This window comes from Diceros bicornis, chromosome 7 (assembly GCF_020826845.1).
Source record: "Diceros bicornis minor isolate mBicDic1 chromosome 7, mDicBic1.mat.cur, whole genome shotgun sequence".
NCBI lineage: Eukaryota > Metazoa > Chordata > Mammalia > Perissodactyla > Rhinocerotidae > Diceros > Diceros bicornis.
In genome coordinates, this window is record NC_080746.1 from 2,459,985 (window position 1) to 2,476,094 (window position 16,110).

General features: G+C 55.6%; 1 protein-coding gene across 5 annotated transcripts in view; it reads left to right on the top strand.

Moving 5' to 3' along the window:
* The window catches only part of IGSF9B (immunoglobulin superfamily member 9B), a 49,826-nt gene that overhangs the window by 19,738 nt on the left and 13,978 nt on the right, over window positions 1-16,110 (top strand). For 4 of the 5 annotated variants that reach the window (XM_058544783.1, XM_058544781.1, XM_058544784.1 and 1 more), the window contains 13 exons: window positions 369-510; window positions 816-961; window positions 3,599-3,741; window positions 4,074-4,214; window positions 4,298-4,414; window positions 4,701-4,851; window positions 5,951-6,074; window positions 8,370-8,545; window positions 9,605-9,831; window positions 10,634-10,718; window positions 12,826-12,987; window positions 13,338-13,383; window positions 13,994-15,646. In XM_058544783.1, the coding sequence (XP_058400766.1) occupies window positions 369-510; window positions 816-961; window positions 3,599-3,741; window positions 4,074-4,214; window positions 4,298-4,414; window positions 4,701-4,851; window positions 5,951-6,074; window positions 8,370-8,545; window positions 9,605-9,831; window positions 10,634-10,718; window positions 12,826-12,987; window positions 13,338-13,383; window positions 13,994-15,646 (3,313 nt within the window). The remainder of the gene's footprint in view (window positions 1-368; window positions 511-815; window positions 962-3,598; window positions 3,742-4,073; window positions 4,215-4,297; window positions 4,415-4,700; window positions 4,852-5,950; window positions 6,075-8,369; window positions 8,546-9,604; window positions 9,832-10,633; window positions 10,719-12,825; window positions 12,988-13,337; window positions 13,384-13,993; window positions 15,647-16,110) is intronic. The other variant, XM_058544782.1, reaches the window with a different exon arrangement.

Below are 16,110 nucleotides of genomic sequence, written 5' to 3' on the forward strand. Positions count from 1 at the left end.
GTAGGCAGGGTTGGATGGCTGGTTTGGGGACAGGATTTACAGAGGGGTGTGCATGGGGGCGAGGTGTGGGTATGCACCAAGAAGGGTGTCTGAAGCTGGCTGAAGGGGGTAGGACATGCCGGTGGCTACACCCCCAGCCTTTGGCATCTCTGGGATCTGCAGAGAGAGTAAGACCCTGAGCACTGGCAGCAGCTAGAAGTGTCTCCATGATAACTGCCCGGAGTTGCACTGCTAACCCTTGGACCAGTGCTGCCCCCCAGCTCTCCCTGCGAGGGTCGGGGCACCCCTTCCTGGGAGGCCCTGGTGCTGTTGTTCTCCCTCCCCTCCTTCCCCCCAGGTGAGGTCACGTTTGTTTCCTGTTTCCCCAGGGCCTCCCTTTATAGTGTCCCCTCCTGAGAACATCACTGTCAACATATCCCAGGATGCTCTGCTCACCTGCCGGGCGGAGGCGTATCCCGGCAACCTCACCTACACCTGGTACTGGCAGGATGAGAACGTCTACTTCCAGAAGTGAGCATCCTGCCCTGACCCCTCGGCAGCGTCCCAAACTAGTCCCCCTAGGGCAAGGCCTTGAGCAGGGGCTACCGCAGGCTGCCCTTGAGCTCTGGGAGTTTGGAAAGGGGGTGGTCTGCTCTGTGTGTCCCACGTGTCTGCATGGAGGGGCCTTGAGAGGGACCCTGAAAATGTGAGGAAGTGTGCCCCGTCTCCTTGCCTCATCCATGGGGGTGAGGGGACTCGTTGCTACCTTGCTCTGGTGTTTCACGGAAGACCCTCTTCTCACTTGCCAACCTCATCCCCTCCTTGTCTCCTTGTAGTGACCTGAAGCTGAGAGTGCGGATTCTGATTGATGGGACCCTGATCATCTTCCGGGTGAAGCCCGAGGATGCAGGGAAGTACACCTGTGTCCCTAGCAACAGTCTGGGGCGCTCCCCCTCAGCCTCGGCCTACCTGACTGTGCAGTGTAAGTAGGGGCGAGGGAGAGCCCCAGTTGGTGGGGGTTCCAGAAGGTTCAGGCCGCATTGGCCAGCCTGGAGGCTGGAGGGCAGCAGAGACCAAGCATCATTCGAGGTGATGTGGGTGGAGAAATGACTGAGGCAGGAAGGAGGGACAGCCTAAGAGGAGGCTGAGACCTGGGCTGGTCAATGGAGGTGAAGCTAGCACTTGCTGGGCATCTTCTCTGGGCCAGGCATCACTACATGTCTTAGCTAATTCATTCCATCGGCCAAGCTTAGGGTGGATTCAAGGATAGGCAGACATTCTGGACAATTGTCCTTGCATTGAATGCTAGCCTACACCTCTGTCTATATCTTGAATGAGATGCTCTCTGGTGCTTTCTTCTCAGGTATCTGAGGGAGTATAGCTTAAACTGGTGTAGAGTACACTTCCTGCCAGCTCTCTGCCTTCCCCCACCGTGGACAGTTGTGTAGGGTGAGGGGGAGAGAACTTTCTTCTGGGGTGACTTGATCCAGTTCTGCCAACACCTGGCTCCCTCTTGCCTTCCTCATTGTGCTTCTCTAGGGCTGCCAGAGATCCCAATGAATGAGCTGCTCCTCATGCAAGAACAATCGAGGGCTTTTGTGCCAGCACAAAAATTCAGTTTGCTAATCTTGATTACTTCAGTGTAGTCATTGCTTTCCCACCCCCTGGCAAGCTGATCATTGTGAGAGAGAGAGGAAGCATGAATAATGAGGATTAATTTCTTCCTTTTGATTTGCTGATGGCCCCATCACTCAGGCAACAAAGGCGCCCCATTGTTGCTGTAGGTGACAGGCTCTCCATCACTTGAGGGCCGGTGAGGGAGAACTGCTCACCCCCAAGGACATAGGGTGGCAGAGTGAGCAGTGTAACAGTCTAGAGAGGGTGGCCTGGAGTCAGCATTTGAGCTGAGGACAAGTGGAGGAGCAGGTGGTGACTCCAGGAGGCAGGGCTCGTCTGACTCTGCTCAGCAGAGGTGGGTGTCTGTGCTCGTCCACTGTTGAATGGCATGGTGGTGGAGCCAGGCTGGACCGAGGAGCCCCATTGAACTCCCAACCTCACCTTCTCATCATTTCTTCTCTATGCAACGATTTTGCCCTGGGGGCAAGCGCATCATTTCTCTACTTCTGCTGTCAACAACTTAAAAGGACTTTCAGCATGCTGTAAGTCCCAAGTTTTTAAGAGCTGTGAGGCCCCAGCAAAGCTCTGTGACCCACAGGCCTGCAGTAGGAAAAGAAAAGTCAACAAGCTATTGCTGAGTGATTTTCCATGTGCCCCAGCTGTGCTGGATGTGAAGGAGCTGAGGAGGGAAGACTCCACTTGGAGCAGCGTGCAGTCTGGCTTGTGTCACCTGGGCAAGAAGGTGTCTGTGGTGGAGGGAGAGAGCTAACGGGGTGGATGATGAATCTAGCCAGGATTAAGGCCCCCGTCCTCGAAGCTCTGGGCCGTGTGTCTCTAAGAAGAGTGTGTGGTTTCCCGTTCCTCCCCAGCGCCATCACCCACTACCACTTGTCCTCTTTTACCTCCTTCCTGCCTTCAAAGAGAATCCGGGGGTGAGATTTTCAGGTGGGTGAGACAAGGATCTTTATTTCTGCTAAAAAACAGTGTTCAGAGTATTTCCCATTCATAAACCCTTTGAAAATCTTGGAGGGAAAAAAAAAAAACTCTACCATACAAAAGTAGGAAGCAATGTCTAAATATATAACTCGGCCTGGTATTTATGTAATGCTGTTCTCTGAAGAGCTCCAAATGCTTAAAAGACACCAGCTCATTCATCCTCACTGCCTCCCTGGAAGTTCTGGATCTTTCTCCTTGGTAGCCCTGAGGGACAGTGGGGAGAATGGAGAGGTGGTGACTCACCCACATCACAGGATGTGAACAGCAGCTCCTGCTGCTCTCCCAAGAGCGTCTTGGCTGTTCTGTGGCCAATGCTGATTCTGCATTCCAGCTGTGCAGATGGGAAACTGAGGCCTGAGGAGGCTGGACAACTAGCAGGACGAGAGGAGAGAAAAGAACTGCCTGGTGGTCATGCCTCTGATCACCTTGTGCATAGAGCTGACATTACTCTTTTGTCTTAGAATGTGGAGAGAGGAACTGCTTGGCGTCCAAGAGAGACTTGGGATGAGGAGGATTGGGGGAGGGTGTGGTCAAATGTTGGCTTGGCGGTTCACCGTCTAGGGGCTGGGGAGATGGACACTGAGAGCCCTTGCCCAGCGGTGAAGTCCACGTGTAGGAGCTTCTGAGCAGTGCTGCGGACTGGGGCAGGCTAGCAGCCTGCGTGTGCCTTTAAGTGCCCCCAAGCATTCAAAACAGAAGTTCTTAAGAATATGGACAGACAAAAGAAGTCTGCAGCCTGCCCTGGGGCAGCCCGCTGTGGGCTCTGGGCCTGAGCTTCAGGGCCAGGGTCTGGCGTCCTGTGTCCGCCCTGTGGTGGGCCCGGCCCGAGCACGTGGAGAGTGCTGAGATCCGGGCAGTGCTTACTGAATGAGCGGATGGTGTGAAAGGCTGGGACCCGGAGTCGGAGCGTGTGGGTGGGACCCGGGGCCTTGTGTGGCGGCTCTGCCCCTGCCCAGATTTCTCACTTCTTGTCTTTCTTTTCTCCCACCCCACACTACCCCTGCAGACCCAGCCCGTGTCCTCAACATGCCCCCTGTAATCTACGTGCCCGTGGGAATTCATGGTTATATCCGCTGCCCTGTGGACGCAGAGCCACCGGCCACTGTGGTCAAGTGGAACAAGGATGGCCGCCCCCTGCAGGTCGAGAAGGTGCTAGAGAGACGCATGTGGGGTCATGAGACACACTCATCTGACACTAAGATACTGCCTCTGGGGGTCTGGTTCCCTGCCAGGACCCCTCCACACCCCCCCAAAAACTCTGGGAAACCAAAGAGCTGCTTTCCATGGGGATCTACAGGGCTTTCGACATTCTCCCGGGGCACTTAGACGACCCCCACCCCAGGCTGGCCCGTGCTCTGCCCGGGCCTGCTGCCAGGTTGGCTAGTGGAGCTGGCCCAGCTCAGGCCTGGCCTGGAGGAGGCTGGGCCCGAGCATCTGCTCCCTGACCATTGCTCCCTGCTCTGCTGTCTGTGCTCCGGCAGAACCTGGGCTGGACCTTGATGGAAGATGGTTCCATTCGAATTGAGGAGGCCACAGAGGAGGCTCTTGGCACTTACACCTGTGTGCCTTACAACACCTTGGGGACCATGGGCCAGTCTGCTCCTGCGCGGCTTGTCCTGAAGGTGAGGCCCAGCGCTGTGAGCAGTCTCTGCGTGGGTGGGTGCCTGACATGCCCACCTTCATGGCCTCGCTGTGCTCTCCCTAGGACCCCCCGTATTTTACGGTGCTACCAGGCTGGGAGTACAGGCAGGAAGCTGGCCGGGAGCTGCTCATCCCCTGTGCGGCCGCGGGGGACCCTTTCCCAGTCATCACGTGGAGAAAGGTACCTCTGGGTTCTGGAGCTCCAGGGAAGCATGGTGGAGGGGCAAGGGCCCGGGAGCAGCCCTGTTCTGATGGGGCCAGGTGCTGAGTAGCGAGGGTGAGCTCTAGAGCGATGGGCACCCTGGAGGAGGGGCAGTGGAGGGGTACAGGCCGAGCTCTCGGGTACTGCCCTCTCCATCCTCTTCTCGGGCCCCTGAGGTGTTGGTGGCTTCTCTTCTTCCCTGCCCGACCTGGCTCCGACCCTACCGCCTGCTCCTCCCTCCTCCTTGCCCCCTTGTTTGGCCAAGGTAGGGAAGCCCAGCAGAAGCAAGCACAACGCCCTGCCCAGCGGGAGCCTCCAGTTCCGAGCCCTGAGTAAGGAGGACCACGGGGAGTGGGAGTGCATCGCCACCAACGTGGTCACCAGCATCACTGCCAGTACCCACCTGACCGTCATCGGTACGGGGCCATGGGCAGGCGGGCTGTGGTCTGGGTGCTGGGGACCATCCGCTCTCTGTGGGCATCTTTCCCGAGTCTGTCCACCCCTGAACCAGGAGCCTGCTGCTTGCGGCCTTAGCCCTCTGTGGACTGTGTGTGAGGGAAGGTGACAGGGGGCCTGTCCTGGAGAGATCTTTTCCTGATGAGGACAGAAATGGACCCAGCACCTCCCCAACACAGAAATGAGGCATCTGCTTGGCAGTCGCACCTGCTCAGAGCTCTGAGTCAAAGGCCTGCTGGGGAAGCTGGAACGACTGGAATGAGGGGCTCGGGGAGGGGTGACCGCGCTGAGATCTGCAGGCTGGGCCTGGCTTGGAGGTGGTTACTGGTGTTCCCATTACCTGGGGTGCTGGGTATTATGTCCCCTTTTCCTCTGCCTGAGGTCTGTGTCCCCAGGACCTCAGCCTGTACCATTTTACCTGCCCCTCTGGGGACTGACAGCTACAGTTGTAACAACAACCAGCGCATTTACCACCAGTTTTAGGCTCTGTACCAAGGGATGCCTCGTCATTTACAACTGACGAGGTGGGAGCTGGTGTACATTCATTGAATCCGAGGCTGGCGTGGATCGAACACGTTGCCCAGTGTCGCATCACTGATAAGTGGTGGGCCAGGACTCAGAGCCCAGCTGAAGTTGTTAGCTGCTGTGTGGTGCTCTTTCATATCAGTGTTTGCATGGAATGTGGCTGTCTCGTGAGGCCAGAGAACTTGACAGGAGAGGGGCTTTTTGGCTTTGCCTTGTGACCCTAAGAGAGAGTGTTTCTCTGCTCACCAGATGAGCACAGGACTTCGGCCTGGGCTGACAAGGGTTTTGGTTCCCTTTGGCCCATGTTCTTTATGCTCATGTGATCTCCTGCTGCATAGACCAGACTGCACGGTGGGACAGGTTTCCTTCTTCAACCCTACTACCCAGTAGGGCCAGGGCGCGTGCTCCTCAGAGCAGCCCTCATCCCTAATCACTCCACTTGGGATACTTGGGCGACTGTGCAACAAGATTATGGGAGCCCAGCTCAATGGACTCAGTTCTTTTCAGTCTGAGAGGTCTCCACTTGGTCTCCAGGCACCAGCCCCCATGCCCCAGGCAGTGTCCGGGTCCAGGTCTCCATGACAACTGCCAACGTGTCTTGGGAACCAGGCTATGATGGAGGATTCGAGCAGACATTCTCAGTTTGGTACGGACTTCTGTGAGTTACCCCCGCATGCTTTGCTCTCTGCTTCTCCCTCCCCACCCCCTGACTTCACTCAGCCCCTGGGTGGGTGGAGGTTATGAGAAGGATATGGTGCTTCGCCTGCCAGACCTCCAGACGGTGAGGTGTGTTGACACAGTGACTAGGTTCTTGTGGGGGATGGGTGTGTCTGTGAGAGACTCTGGGCCATTCTGTAGTCCCAGCCTGGAAGGTTTGGGATACTGATTTGGGCTGTTGCCTGAATCGTCCATCACCCTCTACTGCTCTCTCCCAGCTTATCTCTCTGCCCCTTTTTGTGTCCTTGGTTCCTTCTTCTTCTAGGTTCCTATGTCCTCTGGAGTCTGGAAGAGACTCCTAATCCTCAAGGGCATTGTGAAACAGCCCAGCCGGAAGTGTAGAATCTAATTTTTATTCTGTCCCTTCCCCAGTGGTTCCAGAAACCAGTGTGATGTGGCGCTCACCTTCCTGGCCTTGTCTTCAGCATCTGCATTTTCTCTCTAGGACCGTGTGTCTCTCTATTTTTTTTTTTAATCTCTATTATTAATTTAGCCAGATGCAGTGATTTGTGATCTTTGCCCAAACCTTGGGTAGATAGAGATCTCAGCAATGCATGAAGCAGGCTGAGGACAGGAGGTACAGATACGGTGGAAAGAGAAGCCACAGCTGAACTCCTTGCCATCACCTTAGGATTTCCCTCTCCCCCATTCCTATCCTGAGCCAGGACCCAGCCACCTGCATCATGGGTGACATCCTTGAGCAGGGAGGATGAGCCCTCTCCCTTCCTGCTCTCTGGACCTTCCTCCTCTTGGAGTGTATTCCCAGCCAGGCTCAAGCAGGGCCTGGGGAGGAGGAAGCATCACACTCTAGGGGCAGCTCCTGGAGATTCAGGAGAGTCCTTGATAGGCTTCTCAACAGCAAGGGGAGCTGAGGGGAACCTGCCCTGTTTCCTGCCATGGTGGTTTGGTGGCTATTTCCCAGACTCTGATTATCCTAGAGTTCTGAGTTCTGGATAGGCAAACTGGGCCTCGATGCTGAGCTTGGGGAACTCTCTTGGTGCAACCAGAACGTCCTCCCTTCCCTTATCTCTGTTCCTTCTCAGGCAGGGTGGGGGGAGGGGCCTCCTAACAACCCAGCTGGGTGACTGCTGCAAGATCATGGTGCTGCCCAGCGGCTGCGTGGCCAGGGAAGTGCTTTTGGTGTGGCCGAGCCGTGTTTGGGGATGCCCGAGAGGAAGGTCGGGGCATAGATTGGGGTCTCCCTTGCTGCCTGTGGCTCTGCTCCACGCTACTGCTCATCTACATTGCTTTATCACACTTTGCTCACTGGCTTTGGTGCCTGCGGTGGGGAAGGGTGGTTGCAAAGGTTGGGGAGGTCTCCTTCCTTCCTTTTTTTCCAACTGCCTCTCACTCTTCATGTACTGACTCAGACGTTTGGCGCTGGCTTCTTTTTGCTGTGCTTCCTGCTGCCTCAGCTCCAGCTCCTGGGCATACATAGTAGTGAGCCTTGAAGTGAGAGGGGCGCCTAGTGGGCATCCACCTTGTAGCTCTGGGCTGTGGGAAGTGAGCTGCCCCACCTCTGAGTCCCACAGGACGGTGTCTCCCCCTGTGGTGGTGCCAGGACACTGCACTGGCAGATGCTGGCTTCACTGCCCATGGAGAGTTAGGTGGGCTGAGTAGAGCAAGGGATGACCCTCACCCCTTGTTCCAGTATCCTCCACGCATAGTATGACCTTCCCCTTGGTTGTGATTCCTAACCCTTAGGGCCCCAGGGATCCTGATCCCCACTGTGGAGAAACCCCTGGTCATTTTTGCCTATACCCCGGGCCTTCTCAATAACCAAACCTGGGTGGACTGAGGGAGCCCTCTGGGTCACTCTAGCCACTTTTGGCGTCCCTGGAGGGTGGTCGCTGAGCTCACCTGGGTCCTTCCCTTGTCCAGCTGTTGCTAAGTTGCTTCTCCTCACGTTCCCAGGGTCCTCACTCTCCCGAGGCAGAGCCATTCTTATGGTTGTGACCAGGGTGAGATTCTCCCAAAGGCAGTTGGTAATTTGACCAGTGTCTTGAGCATCACTTATACTTAAGGGTCCTTTTTAGTTGAGGAGGCACCGGCAGTGGCTGGTGGCCTGGCATACTGAGGATCCACACAGCCCAAACTGGGCAGGCCGTCCCACCTCTTCCGGTCCATGAACCTGGAAAGGCCAGGTCTGCCCCCTGCCACCCCCTTGAGAAACTCGTGTCTCCAGTGTAACCCACCCCACCCCCTTGTCCCCATTCTCTCTCTTTCTTTTGGCCAGGATGAAGCGGGCACAGTTCGGGCCCCATGACTGGCTGTCTCTGCCAGTGCCACTGGGACCCAGCTGGTTGCTAGTGGATGCCCTGGAGCCTGAGACAGCATACCAGTTCAGCGTCCTGGCCCAGAACAAGCTGGGAACGAGCGCCTTCAGTGAGGTGGTCACTGTGAACACTTTAGGTGAGGGCCTGGGCCGGGGTTTCTGGAGGATGTTTCCTAGATGGAGACAGTGATGGGAGTGATGGTCCTAGCTGCTCATATGTGTTGCTTACTATGTGCCAGGCACCTTGCTAAGCACTTTATACAGTCGTGTCATTTGATCTCCCAATAAGGAATAGCCATACCATCCTGTGGGGTTTGTCTGGACCAGAGTGCCTCCTCCCATACTGGAGCACTTTTGACCGGATTCCTGTTGCATCCTTAGATAGAAGGAAGAGGCTTCAAATTTTATCTTTCCTTGTTAGGTGACATGTTTGCATTTCCCTGTGGCTTCACAGGGGAGACTGGAAATCCTTCTTCCTCCTTCTGTGCTCCCACTGGTTCTTTCCTCGGGCCCCCGGCCTCATTTGGTGGCAGGCATATGGCCGGTTCTCCCTGTTGAATCTTCTAGCCAGGCCGGCTCTTCTTTCATTGACCGGGTCCTGCGTGGCTGCAGTTGTGTTTGCTCTCCTCTCTGTGGCCAGAGAGGGCAGCTGTGAACGTGTGGCACCACCCCAGCCAGCAGGGGGCAGCAGAGACAGAGTGCTCAGCCGGCTCCAGGGCTCCCCTGGCTGGGCCTTGTTTCTCCACCTGGGCCCAAGAGTGCACAGGTGCTGTGGGGAGATCTTTCTACTGCCCTGGAAAAGAACCCAAGACATGTTTTGTAGTATCTTTTTAAAGATATTATCTTATTAAAAATATAATTACATTTAATTTTTTTCTTCCCTGTAGTTCCCAGTTTTTTTTTTCCCTTTTGAAATACTGGATTCCCTTGTACATGTTTATCAGAAGTACTCTGAAAATGGAATCATGGAGGTCTGGAGTCAGTTGCCCTGCCCCTTTCTTGGGTCAGGAGGGCTCTTTTATGTGACACTCTTGTCCCTGAAATGGTGCATGCGCAGCAGGGGAGTGTGACCATTGCCGTGGGTCGTGGCGCCCTCAGGGACATACGCAGAGCCAGGAGGGAGCACCGAGGGTGGTGAGGATGCAGGATGCAGGGCCTCAGCACTCTCTGCTGTTCCCTCTCCTCCCCCGCTGCAGCATTCCCTGTTACAACTCCAGAACCCCTGGTGCTGGTTACCCCACCACGGTGCCTCACAGCCAATCGGACCCAGCAGGGTGTGCTCCTGTCTTGGCTCCCACCTGCCAACCATAGCTTTCCCATTGACCGCTACATCATGGAGTTCCGTGTCGGAGAGCGCTGGGAGACGTTGGATGATGCCATCCCAGGCACAGATGGAGACTTCTTTGCCAAGGATCTGTCACAGGTGAGGGTCTAGCTTTGCCCTGACTCTCCTTCCAAAATTCTGGAAGTAACAGGTCTCTTTCTAGAGTCTCTGGAAGCTTTAGTGAGTGAACCTACTCAGGTGTATGAGGTGCGGCCATGTACTGTCCCTTGCCCCTGGTCCTGTATTCTCTCAGCTCTGTGGCGGTGGGGACTTGTATTGCCTTGAGGAGATTTTCCAAGCACTGACACAAGCTAGGGCAGGGCAGGGCAGGTTAGGGGCCCAGCACGTGTAACCAGACACTGAGCTCAGCTCCTTGCTAGGAGTCTAACCTGGGATGGGCAAAGGATTTCACAGCAGGATTGTCCTCTAGCTTTGCCCTTTAGCAATTAGAACCCCTGGAGAAGAATACATTATTTTTTTTCTACCTGACCCCCTTTGATGTCTCTTTAGCGGAGAGAGGGAGCAGCTTATTTCATGGATACAGACAGTCTCATCTATCTTTCTGCTTCCTTCCTGGATACTAGTTTAGTGCTGGAATTGGCTCGTGGGGGCTCCTGAGAGCCCACGTATGCATCTCTTCCCATCTCTGCTTTCAGAGACCTCATGTGTGCAGCTTGAAATCAGCCATGGTGGGAGTAGGCACACCGTGGCAATTTTCAAATGCTATAAATCAGGACTTTTTTTAACCCCAGAAAGCCAGGTGGTAAACACTTCCAGGACACCACTGCTTCAGGTGCCTGTTGCGTGAGAGATCATCGCAGGGTCGGGGATGGTGGGGTCAGGGGTGGGGTCAGGGCTCTCCCGGGCCCTCGGCTGACAGGTGTTGTCCCTGGGGCTGTAGGACACCTGGTATGAGTTCCGAGTTCTGGCTGTCATGCAGGATCTGATCAGCGAGCCCAGCAACATCGCCGGCGTCTCCAGCACAGGTACTTTGGGGGTGGGAGTTCTCTTACAACTGTAGGGACGGAAGCCCTAGAGCCACGGGGGAGGCCCTTTGTGAAGCAGCTGCCATGGGCAGAGAGGCTGAATTGGAGTCCACGGAGGGCTCTGGTCGACTCTGCGTGAGTTGCACCATTTCTTAAGCCCCTGAGAGCCATACTTCTGCTTCCATGATGGGTAAGATTTCTCCAACTAAAGGGCTGTGTTCATGAGAGTTTCTGTAAGACAGCCACAGAGAGAAATTCAGCTAATCTTCTCATTATAGTCGTCAAAAGGGGGTTGATTTAAGTTCTTTTGCTATAAATTTTCTGTTTCCTCCAGCGCTATCCTCTGTGATGGGGTGGGGCGGTGAATTGGAGCAAAGAGACAACAGGCCAACAAGGATTTATTGAATGCCTATTATAAGACTGCTTTATAATTATGGTGGTTTTATTTGGAAAATTGCTGTTTGGTGTTGTTTCCCTTCACTCCTTCCTCTCCCTAGATTTTTTCAGGCTAAATAAAGCAAACTCCCTAGCATTTTCTCCATTTATCTTTCTTTCTCTTGGCCCTGGTCCCATTTCCTCATATCTTTCTCCTGAAACAGAGCAGGGTCCCTCCCTCCCCCAGTGAAGTAGTTCCCTTGGTAGGGGAAGGCGCTCTTTCTTAGTCATCAACAGTGGTACCATTTCCTTGATCACTGCTCGCACAAAGACCCCTAGGACCTGTTGGCAAGGAGCTTGGCCAAGAAGCTCATGCAGCATAGAGTTACAGAAGCCCTAGGGTGGCAGATCTGGGGGAGGACTGAAGTGGCCTGTGGCTTCTGTCCTGTATATTAGGCTATTAGGCACCACGGAGCTTTTTTTTTTTTGCACAAAGCTGCTCCTATAGGCAGCAGAATCAGCGTACTTCTGTCTTGGCTTCCCTCCAAGGAAGAGACTCAGAGAGACAGAGGAACAGGGAATATAGTTTGTAGCCGAGGCCAGAATAGAAGACTTGAGGGTTCGGCGGGCTCGTCTTGGTGAACTATTCTGTAGTCCGTGGCTTATGTCTGGCTCCCGAAAGGAAACATACATAGTTGGAAGATTCCTCATGGATGAATGATGCCGCTGCAACCTCAGCGTTCCCCGTATTTAAGCCCCCATTTCCAAAGGCTGTAGCATTCATTTTTCCACTCAACCAATCAGCATAATTTGGATTATTTTTATCCTTTGTTATTATCAACATAGCAATGGATTCTGGCCAAATATATCAGAATATATAGCTTTCCCCTTTAGTGAACCTAGAGTGGTATCCACTAATATAGCTGTCCTATGAATTATGATATAGCAGCCTGGTCTAGTCCTGGTCTGTCACCAATGGGCATTGTGAATCTGGGCACAAAGTGAGGTCAGTTCTTTACTTGTACAATGGAGAAATTGGACCCGTGTTTACTGTCGCTGCCAGCTCCAGCATGCTGTACTGAGACAACGGGGACACGCTGAGCTTCCCTGTAGAAGTGGCTTACCTGTACTGTAGCGTGTTAGAGACGGACAGATCTGAGTTCTGTAGTAACAACCCCCTCTCCTCACGTAGTGTCTTACCCTCAAGGTGCCTCCACATCTAGGCTCTCATTTTGTAGAGATGGCACGGCAGAAAGCAGAGAATATCAACTGGAAGTCAGCATAACTGTGCTGTAGTTTCGGCACTGATATGCAGTGTCCATGTAAGCAAGCCACTCAAACTCAGCCAGTCACAGATTTTTCATTTAGAGAATGAGAACAGTAACATGTGCTCTGTCTACCTCATGTGCTTAATGTCAGAATATCTGATAATATGCATGAAAGCACTTTGCAAAAAGTACCAGACAAGTATAGATTATTATTGAAATTATTATCCCTGTGGGGTAAGAGAGAGATGACATTTCTTCTTGACAAGCTGTGTGGCAATTGCTTGACTTCTGTCCACTGCCCCTCTTCCCATCACACAAACTGCTGCGATGTTAGACTTGAGCGTGGAGCCTGAGCTTTGATACCGTCTGTTCTCCAGAGGTGGGGAAACACCGGAGGGGCTGGGTAGAGTAGGCGGGCCTGGGCGGGGCAGGGACTCAGGTGTGTTCCCTGCCCCTCCCCGCAGACATCTTCCCGCAGCCGGACCTGACCGACGACGGGCTAGCTCGGCCTGTGTTGGCTGGAATCGTAGCTACCATCTGCTTCTTGGCAGCTGCCATCCTGTTCAGCACCCTGGCCGCCTGCTTTGTCAACAAGCAGCGCAAGCGTAAGCTCAAGCGCAAAAAAGGTGGGTGTCTGCCCCCCGCCTGGCTCTGTGAGCCCAGTACCCATGCTCCCCTTCAGCAGAGAAGGCCCATTTTAGCACATCCCCCTTGACAACAGGGAAAGGGGGATCTGGTGGATAGAACTGCCAGTGGGACTTGACTTGAAAGAGGGAATAAGGAGGCAGGGATGGTGGAGAGAGTGATGGCACCAGAGCTAGGGTGAAGGCATAGGCCTCTGAACTGGACCAAAGACGCCAGACACTGGAAGGAGCTACGTCCCTCTGTGGCTCTGCTTCCGGCCCTGCTGACGCCCGGGGGAGTTTTGTTGTCTCGGGCCTTAGTAGACTCTCTCTCCACTTCTTTTTCCTTGCAGATCCTCCACTGTCCATCACGCACTGCAGGAAGAGCCTAGAGTCTCCGTAAGTGTCCCTGGCCCTGGGAGGACAGTGCAGTGGCTGTTTGTGGTGTGTGGGTGGAAGGTGGAGAGGAGACAGTAGACAGTTTGCCTCGCTCAGCCCCAGGACAGTGCTTCTAAGCTGTTCACTGTTAATTGATCTGCATGGTGATTTTAAGTTGTTTACACTAACAGAGGCAGCAGTAGTGTAGACAATGCAAATTAGCAGATAATCTGTTTCTCTAGCTTTGGAATGTATGTCTGTGATTTTTTTTCATCATAACAGATTTGCCTTCTTAATATGTTTTGCTTAAGTTAATGTTAAAATGAGCTTGCGTTTCTTGAGCACCCTGGGAATGGAGTTGGAGGTGTGACTAGACAGAGTGTGGCAAACAACAGGGATGGGGCAGAATGAAGGGAGAAGTGTGGGTGTGCATTCGGAAGACGGACAGCACGCACCGAGACAGTGGAGAGCTGGCCAGAGTATCTCACGCTGAAGTACACAGCCCGTCTGCGCTCCTTTTCCTTAATGTCACCTTCCTAGGTGTCTGTGCTTGTTGTTTGTCATGAGAACAAAAAGAAGTGATGGACAGGTGTCCCCCCCTCATCCGTCCCGCTCTCACTCACCCCCACAGCTTGTCCTCTGGCAAGGTGAGCCCCGAGAGCATCCGGACGCTCCGGGCCCCATCAGAGTCCTCCGATGACCAAGGCCAGCCAGCAGCCAAAAGGATGCTGAGTCCCACCCGGGAGAAGGAGCTGTCCTTGTACAAGAAGACCAAGAGGGCCATCAGCAGCAAGAAGTACAGTGTGGCCAAGGCCGAGGCTGAGGCCGAGGCCACAACGCCCATTGAGCTTATCAGCAGAGGTCCCGACGGCCGCTTTGTGATGGATCCCTCCGAGATGGAGCCCTCGATGAAGAGTAGGCGCATCGAGGGCTTTCCCTTTGCGGAGGAGACGGACATGTACCCTGAGTTTCGCCAGTCGGACGAGGAGAACGAGGACCCACTCGTGCCCACGTCTGTGGCTGCCCTGAAGTCCCAACTGACCCCTCTGTCATCCAGCCAGGAGTCCTACCTGCCACCACCAGCATACAGCCCTCGGTTCCAGCCCCGCGGGCTGGAGGGCCCCGGCGGCCTGGAAGGTCGGCTCCAGGCCACAGGCCAAGCCAGGCCCCCTGCCCCCCGGCCCTTCCACCATGGCCAGTATTATGGGTACCTCAGCAGCAGCAGCCCTGGGGAGGTGGAGCCGCCACCTTTCTACATGCCAGAAGTGGGCAGCCCCTTGAGCTCCGTGATGTCTTCCCCACCCCTGCAAACCGAGGGGCCTTTTGGCCACCCCACCATCCCTGAGGAAAATGGAGAGAACGCTTCCAACAGCACACTGCCCTTGACTCAGACGCCCACAGGAGGGCGCTCCCCTGAGCCCTGGGGCCGGCCAGAATTCCCTTTTGGGGGCCTGGAAACCCCGGCCATGATGTTCCCCCCACAGCTGCACCCCTGTGATGTAGCCGAGAGCCTGCAGCCCAAGGCCTGCCTCCCCCGAGAACTGCCCCCCACCTCCCTCCAGGTGCCCGCGGCCTACCCGGGCATCCTGTCTCTGGAGGCGCCAAAGGGTTGGGCAGGCAAGTCGCCAGGCAGAGGCCCTGTCCCAGTGCCCGCCGCCACCAAGTGGCAGGACAGACCTATGCAACCTCTGGTGAGCCAAGGGCAGCTAAGACATACCAGCCAAGGTATGGGCATACCTGTGTTGCCTTACCCCGAGCCGGCCGAGCCGGGGGGGCACGGCGGCCCCAGCACATTTGGCCTGGACACCCGGTGGTATGAGCCCCAGCCCCGGCCCCGGCCCAGCCCCCGGCAGGCCAGGCGTGCCGCCGAGCCCAGTTTACATCAAGTGGTGCTACAGCCCTCCCGGCTCTCGCCTCTGACCCAAAGCCCCCTCAGCTCCCGCACTGGCTCCCCTGAGCTTGCCGCCCGGGCCCGGCCTCGCCCGGGCCTCCTGCAGCAGGCGGAGATGTCCGAGATCACCCTTCAGCCGCCAGCCGCCGTCAGCTTCTCTCGCAAGTCCACGCCATCCACGGGTTCCCCTTCCCAGAGCAGCCGCAGCGGGAGCCCCAGCTACAGGCCTACTGTGGGCTTCACCACTCTGGCCACAGGCTACCCCTCCCCCCCGCCAGGCCCTGCCGGGCCTGGGGACAACTTGGATGTGTTTGGACAGACGTCTTCCCCTCGAAGGATGGGGGAGGAGCTGCTCAGACCAGAGCCCCCCCCACCACCCTTACCTACTTCAGGGTGAGTGTGAGCTGGTTTCTCCTGCCCACCTACACCTGGTCATCTTCCTCCCCCTTCCTTCCCCCACCCTCCACCCCTTCCATTCCCCCGAATGACAGGGCTTGTCTGGACATGCTGCAGCATCCCTTCGGGAGAGGAGTTCTGGGCTTGGCATCCGCAGGGTGTGGTCACTGGGGTAGGGGTAAGGCTTACCTGCCCAGGTTCCCTGTGAGGAGCATGAGGGGTCTTCTCCACCCAGCTCAGAGTTCTCAGGAGGCCCCCAGGGTGATGGGGAAGGGGCACACACGGGCAGGGATGAGGGCGTGGTGTCCGAGTGACTGGTCACCCTGGTTCCTCTTGGAGTGGAGAGCCCTCCGCGTCTCTGTGATCCTGGCTGTGGGGGGGGGGGTTCCAGGGTTTGCCCAGAGACCTCGTATCCTGTCTCCTTTTCTTCCCCGGCCCCTCCTCCTTGCTAAGCAGGACCC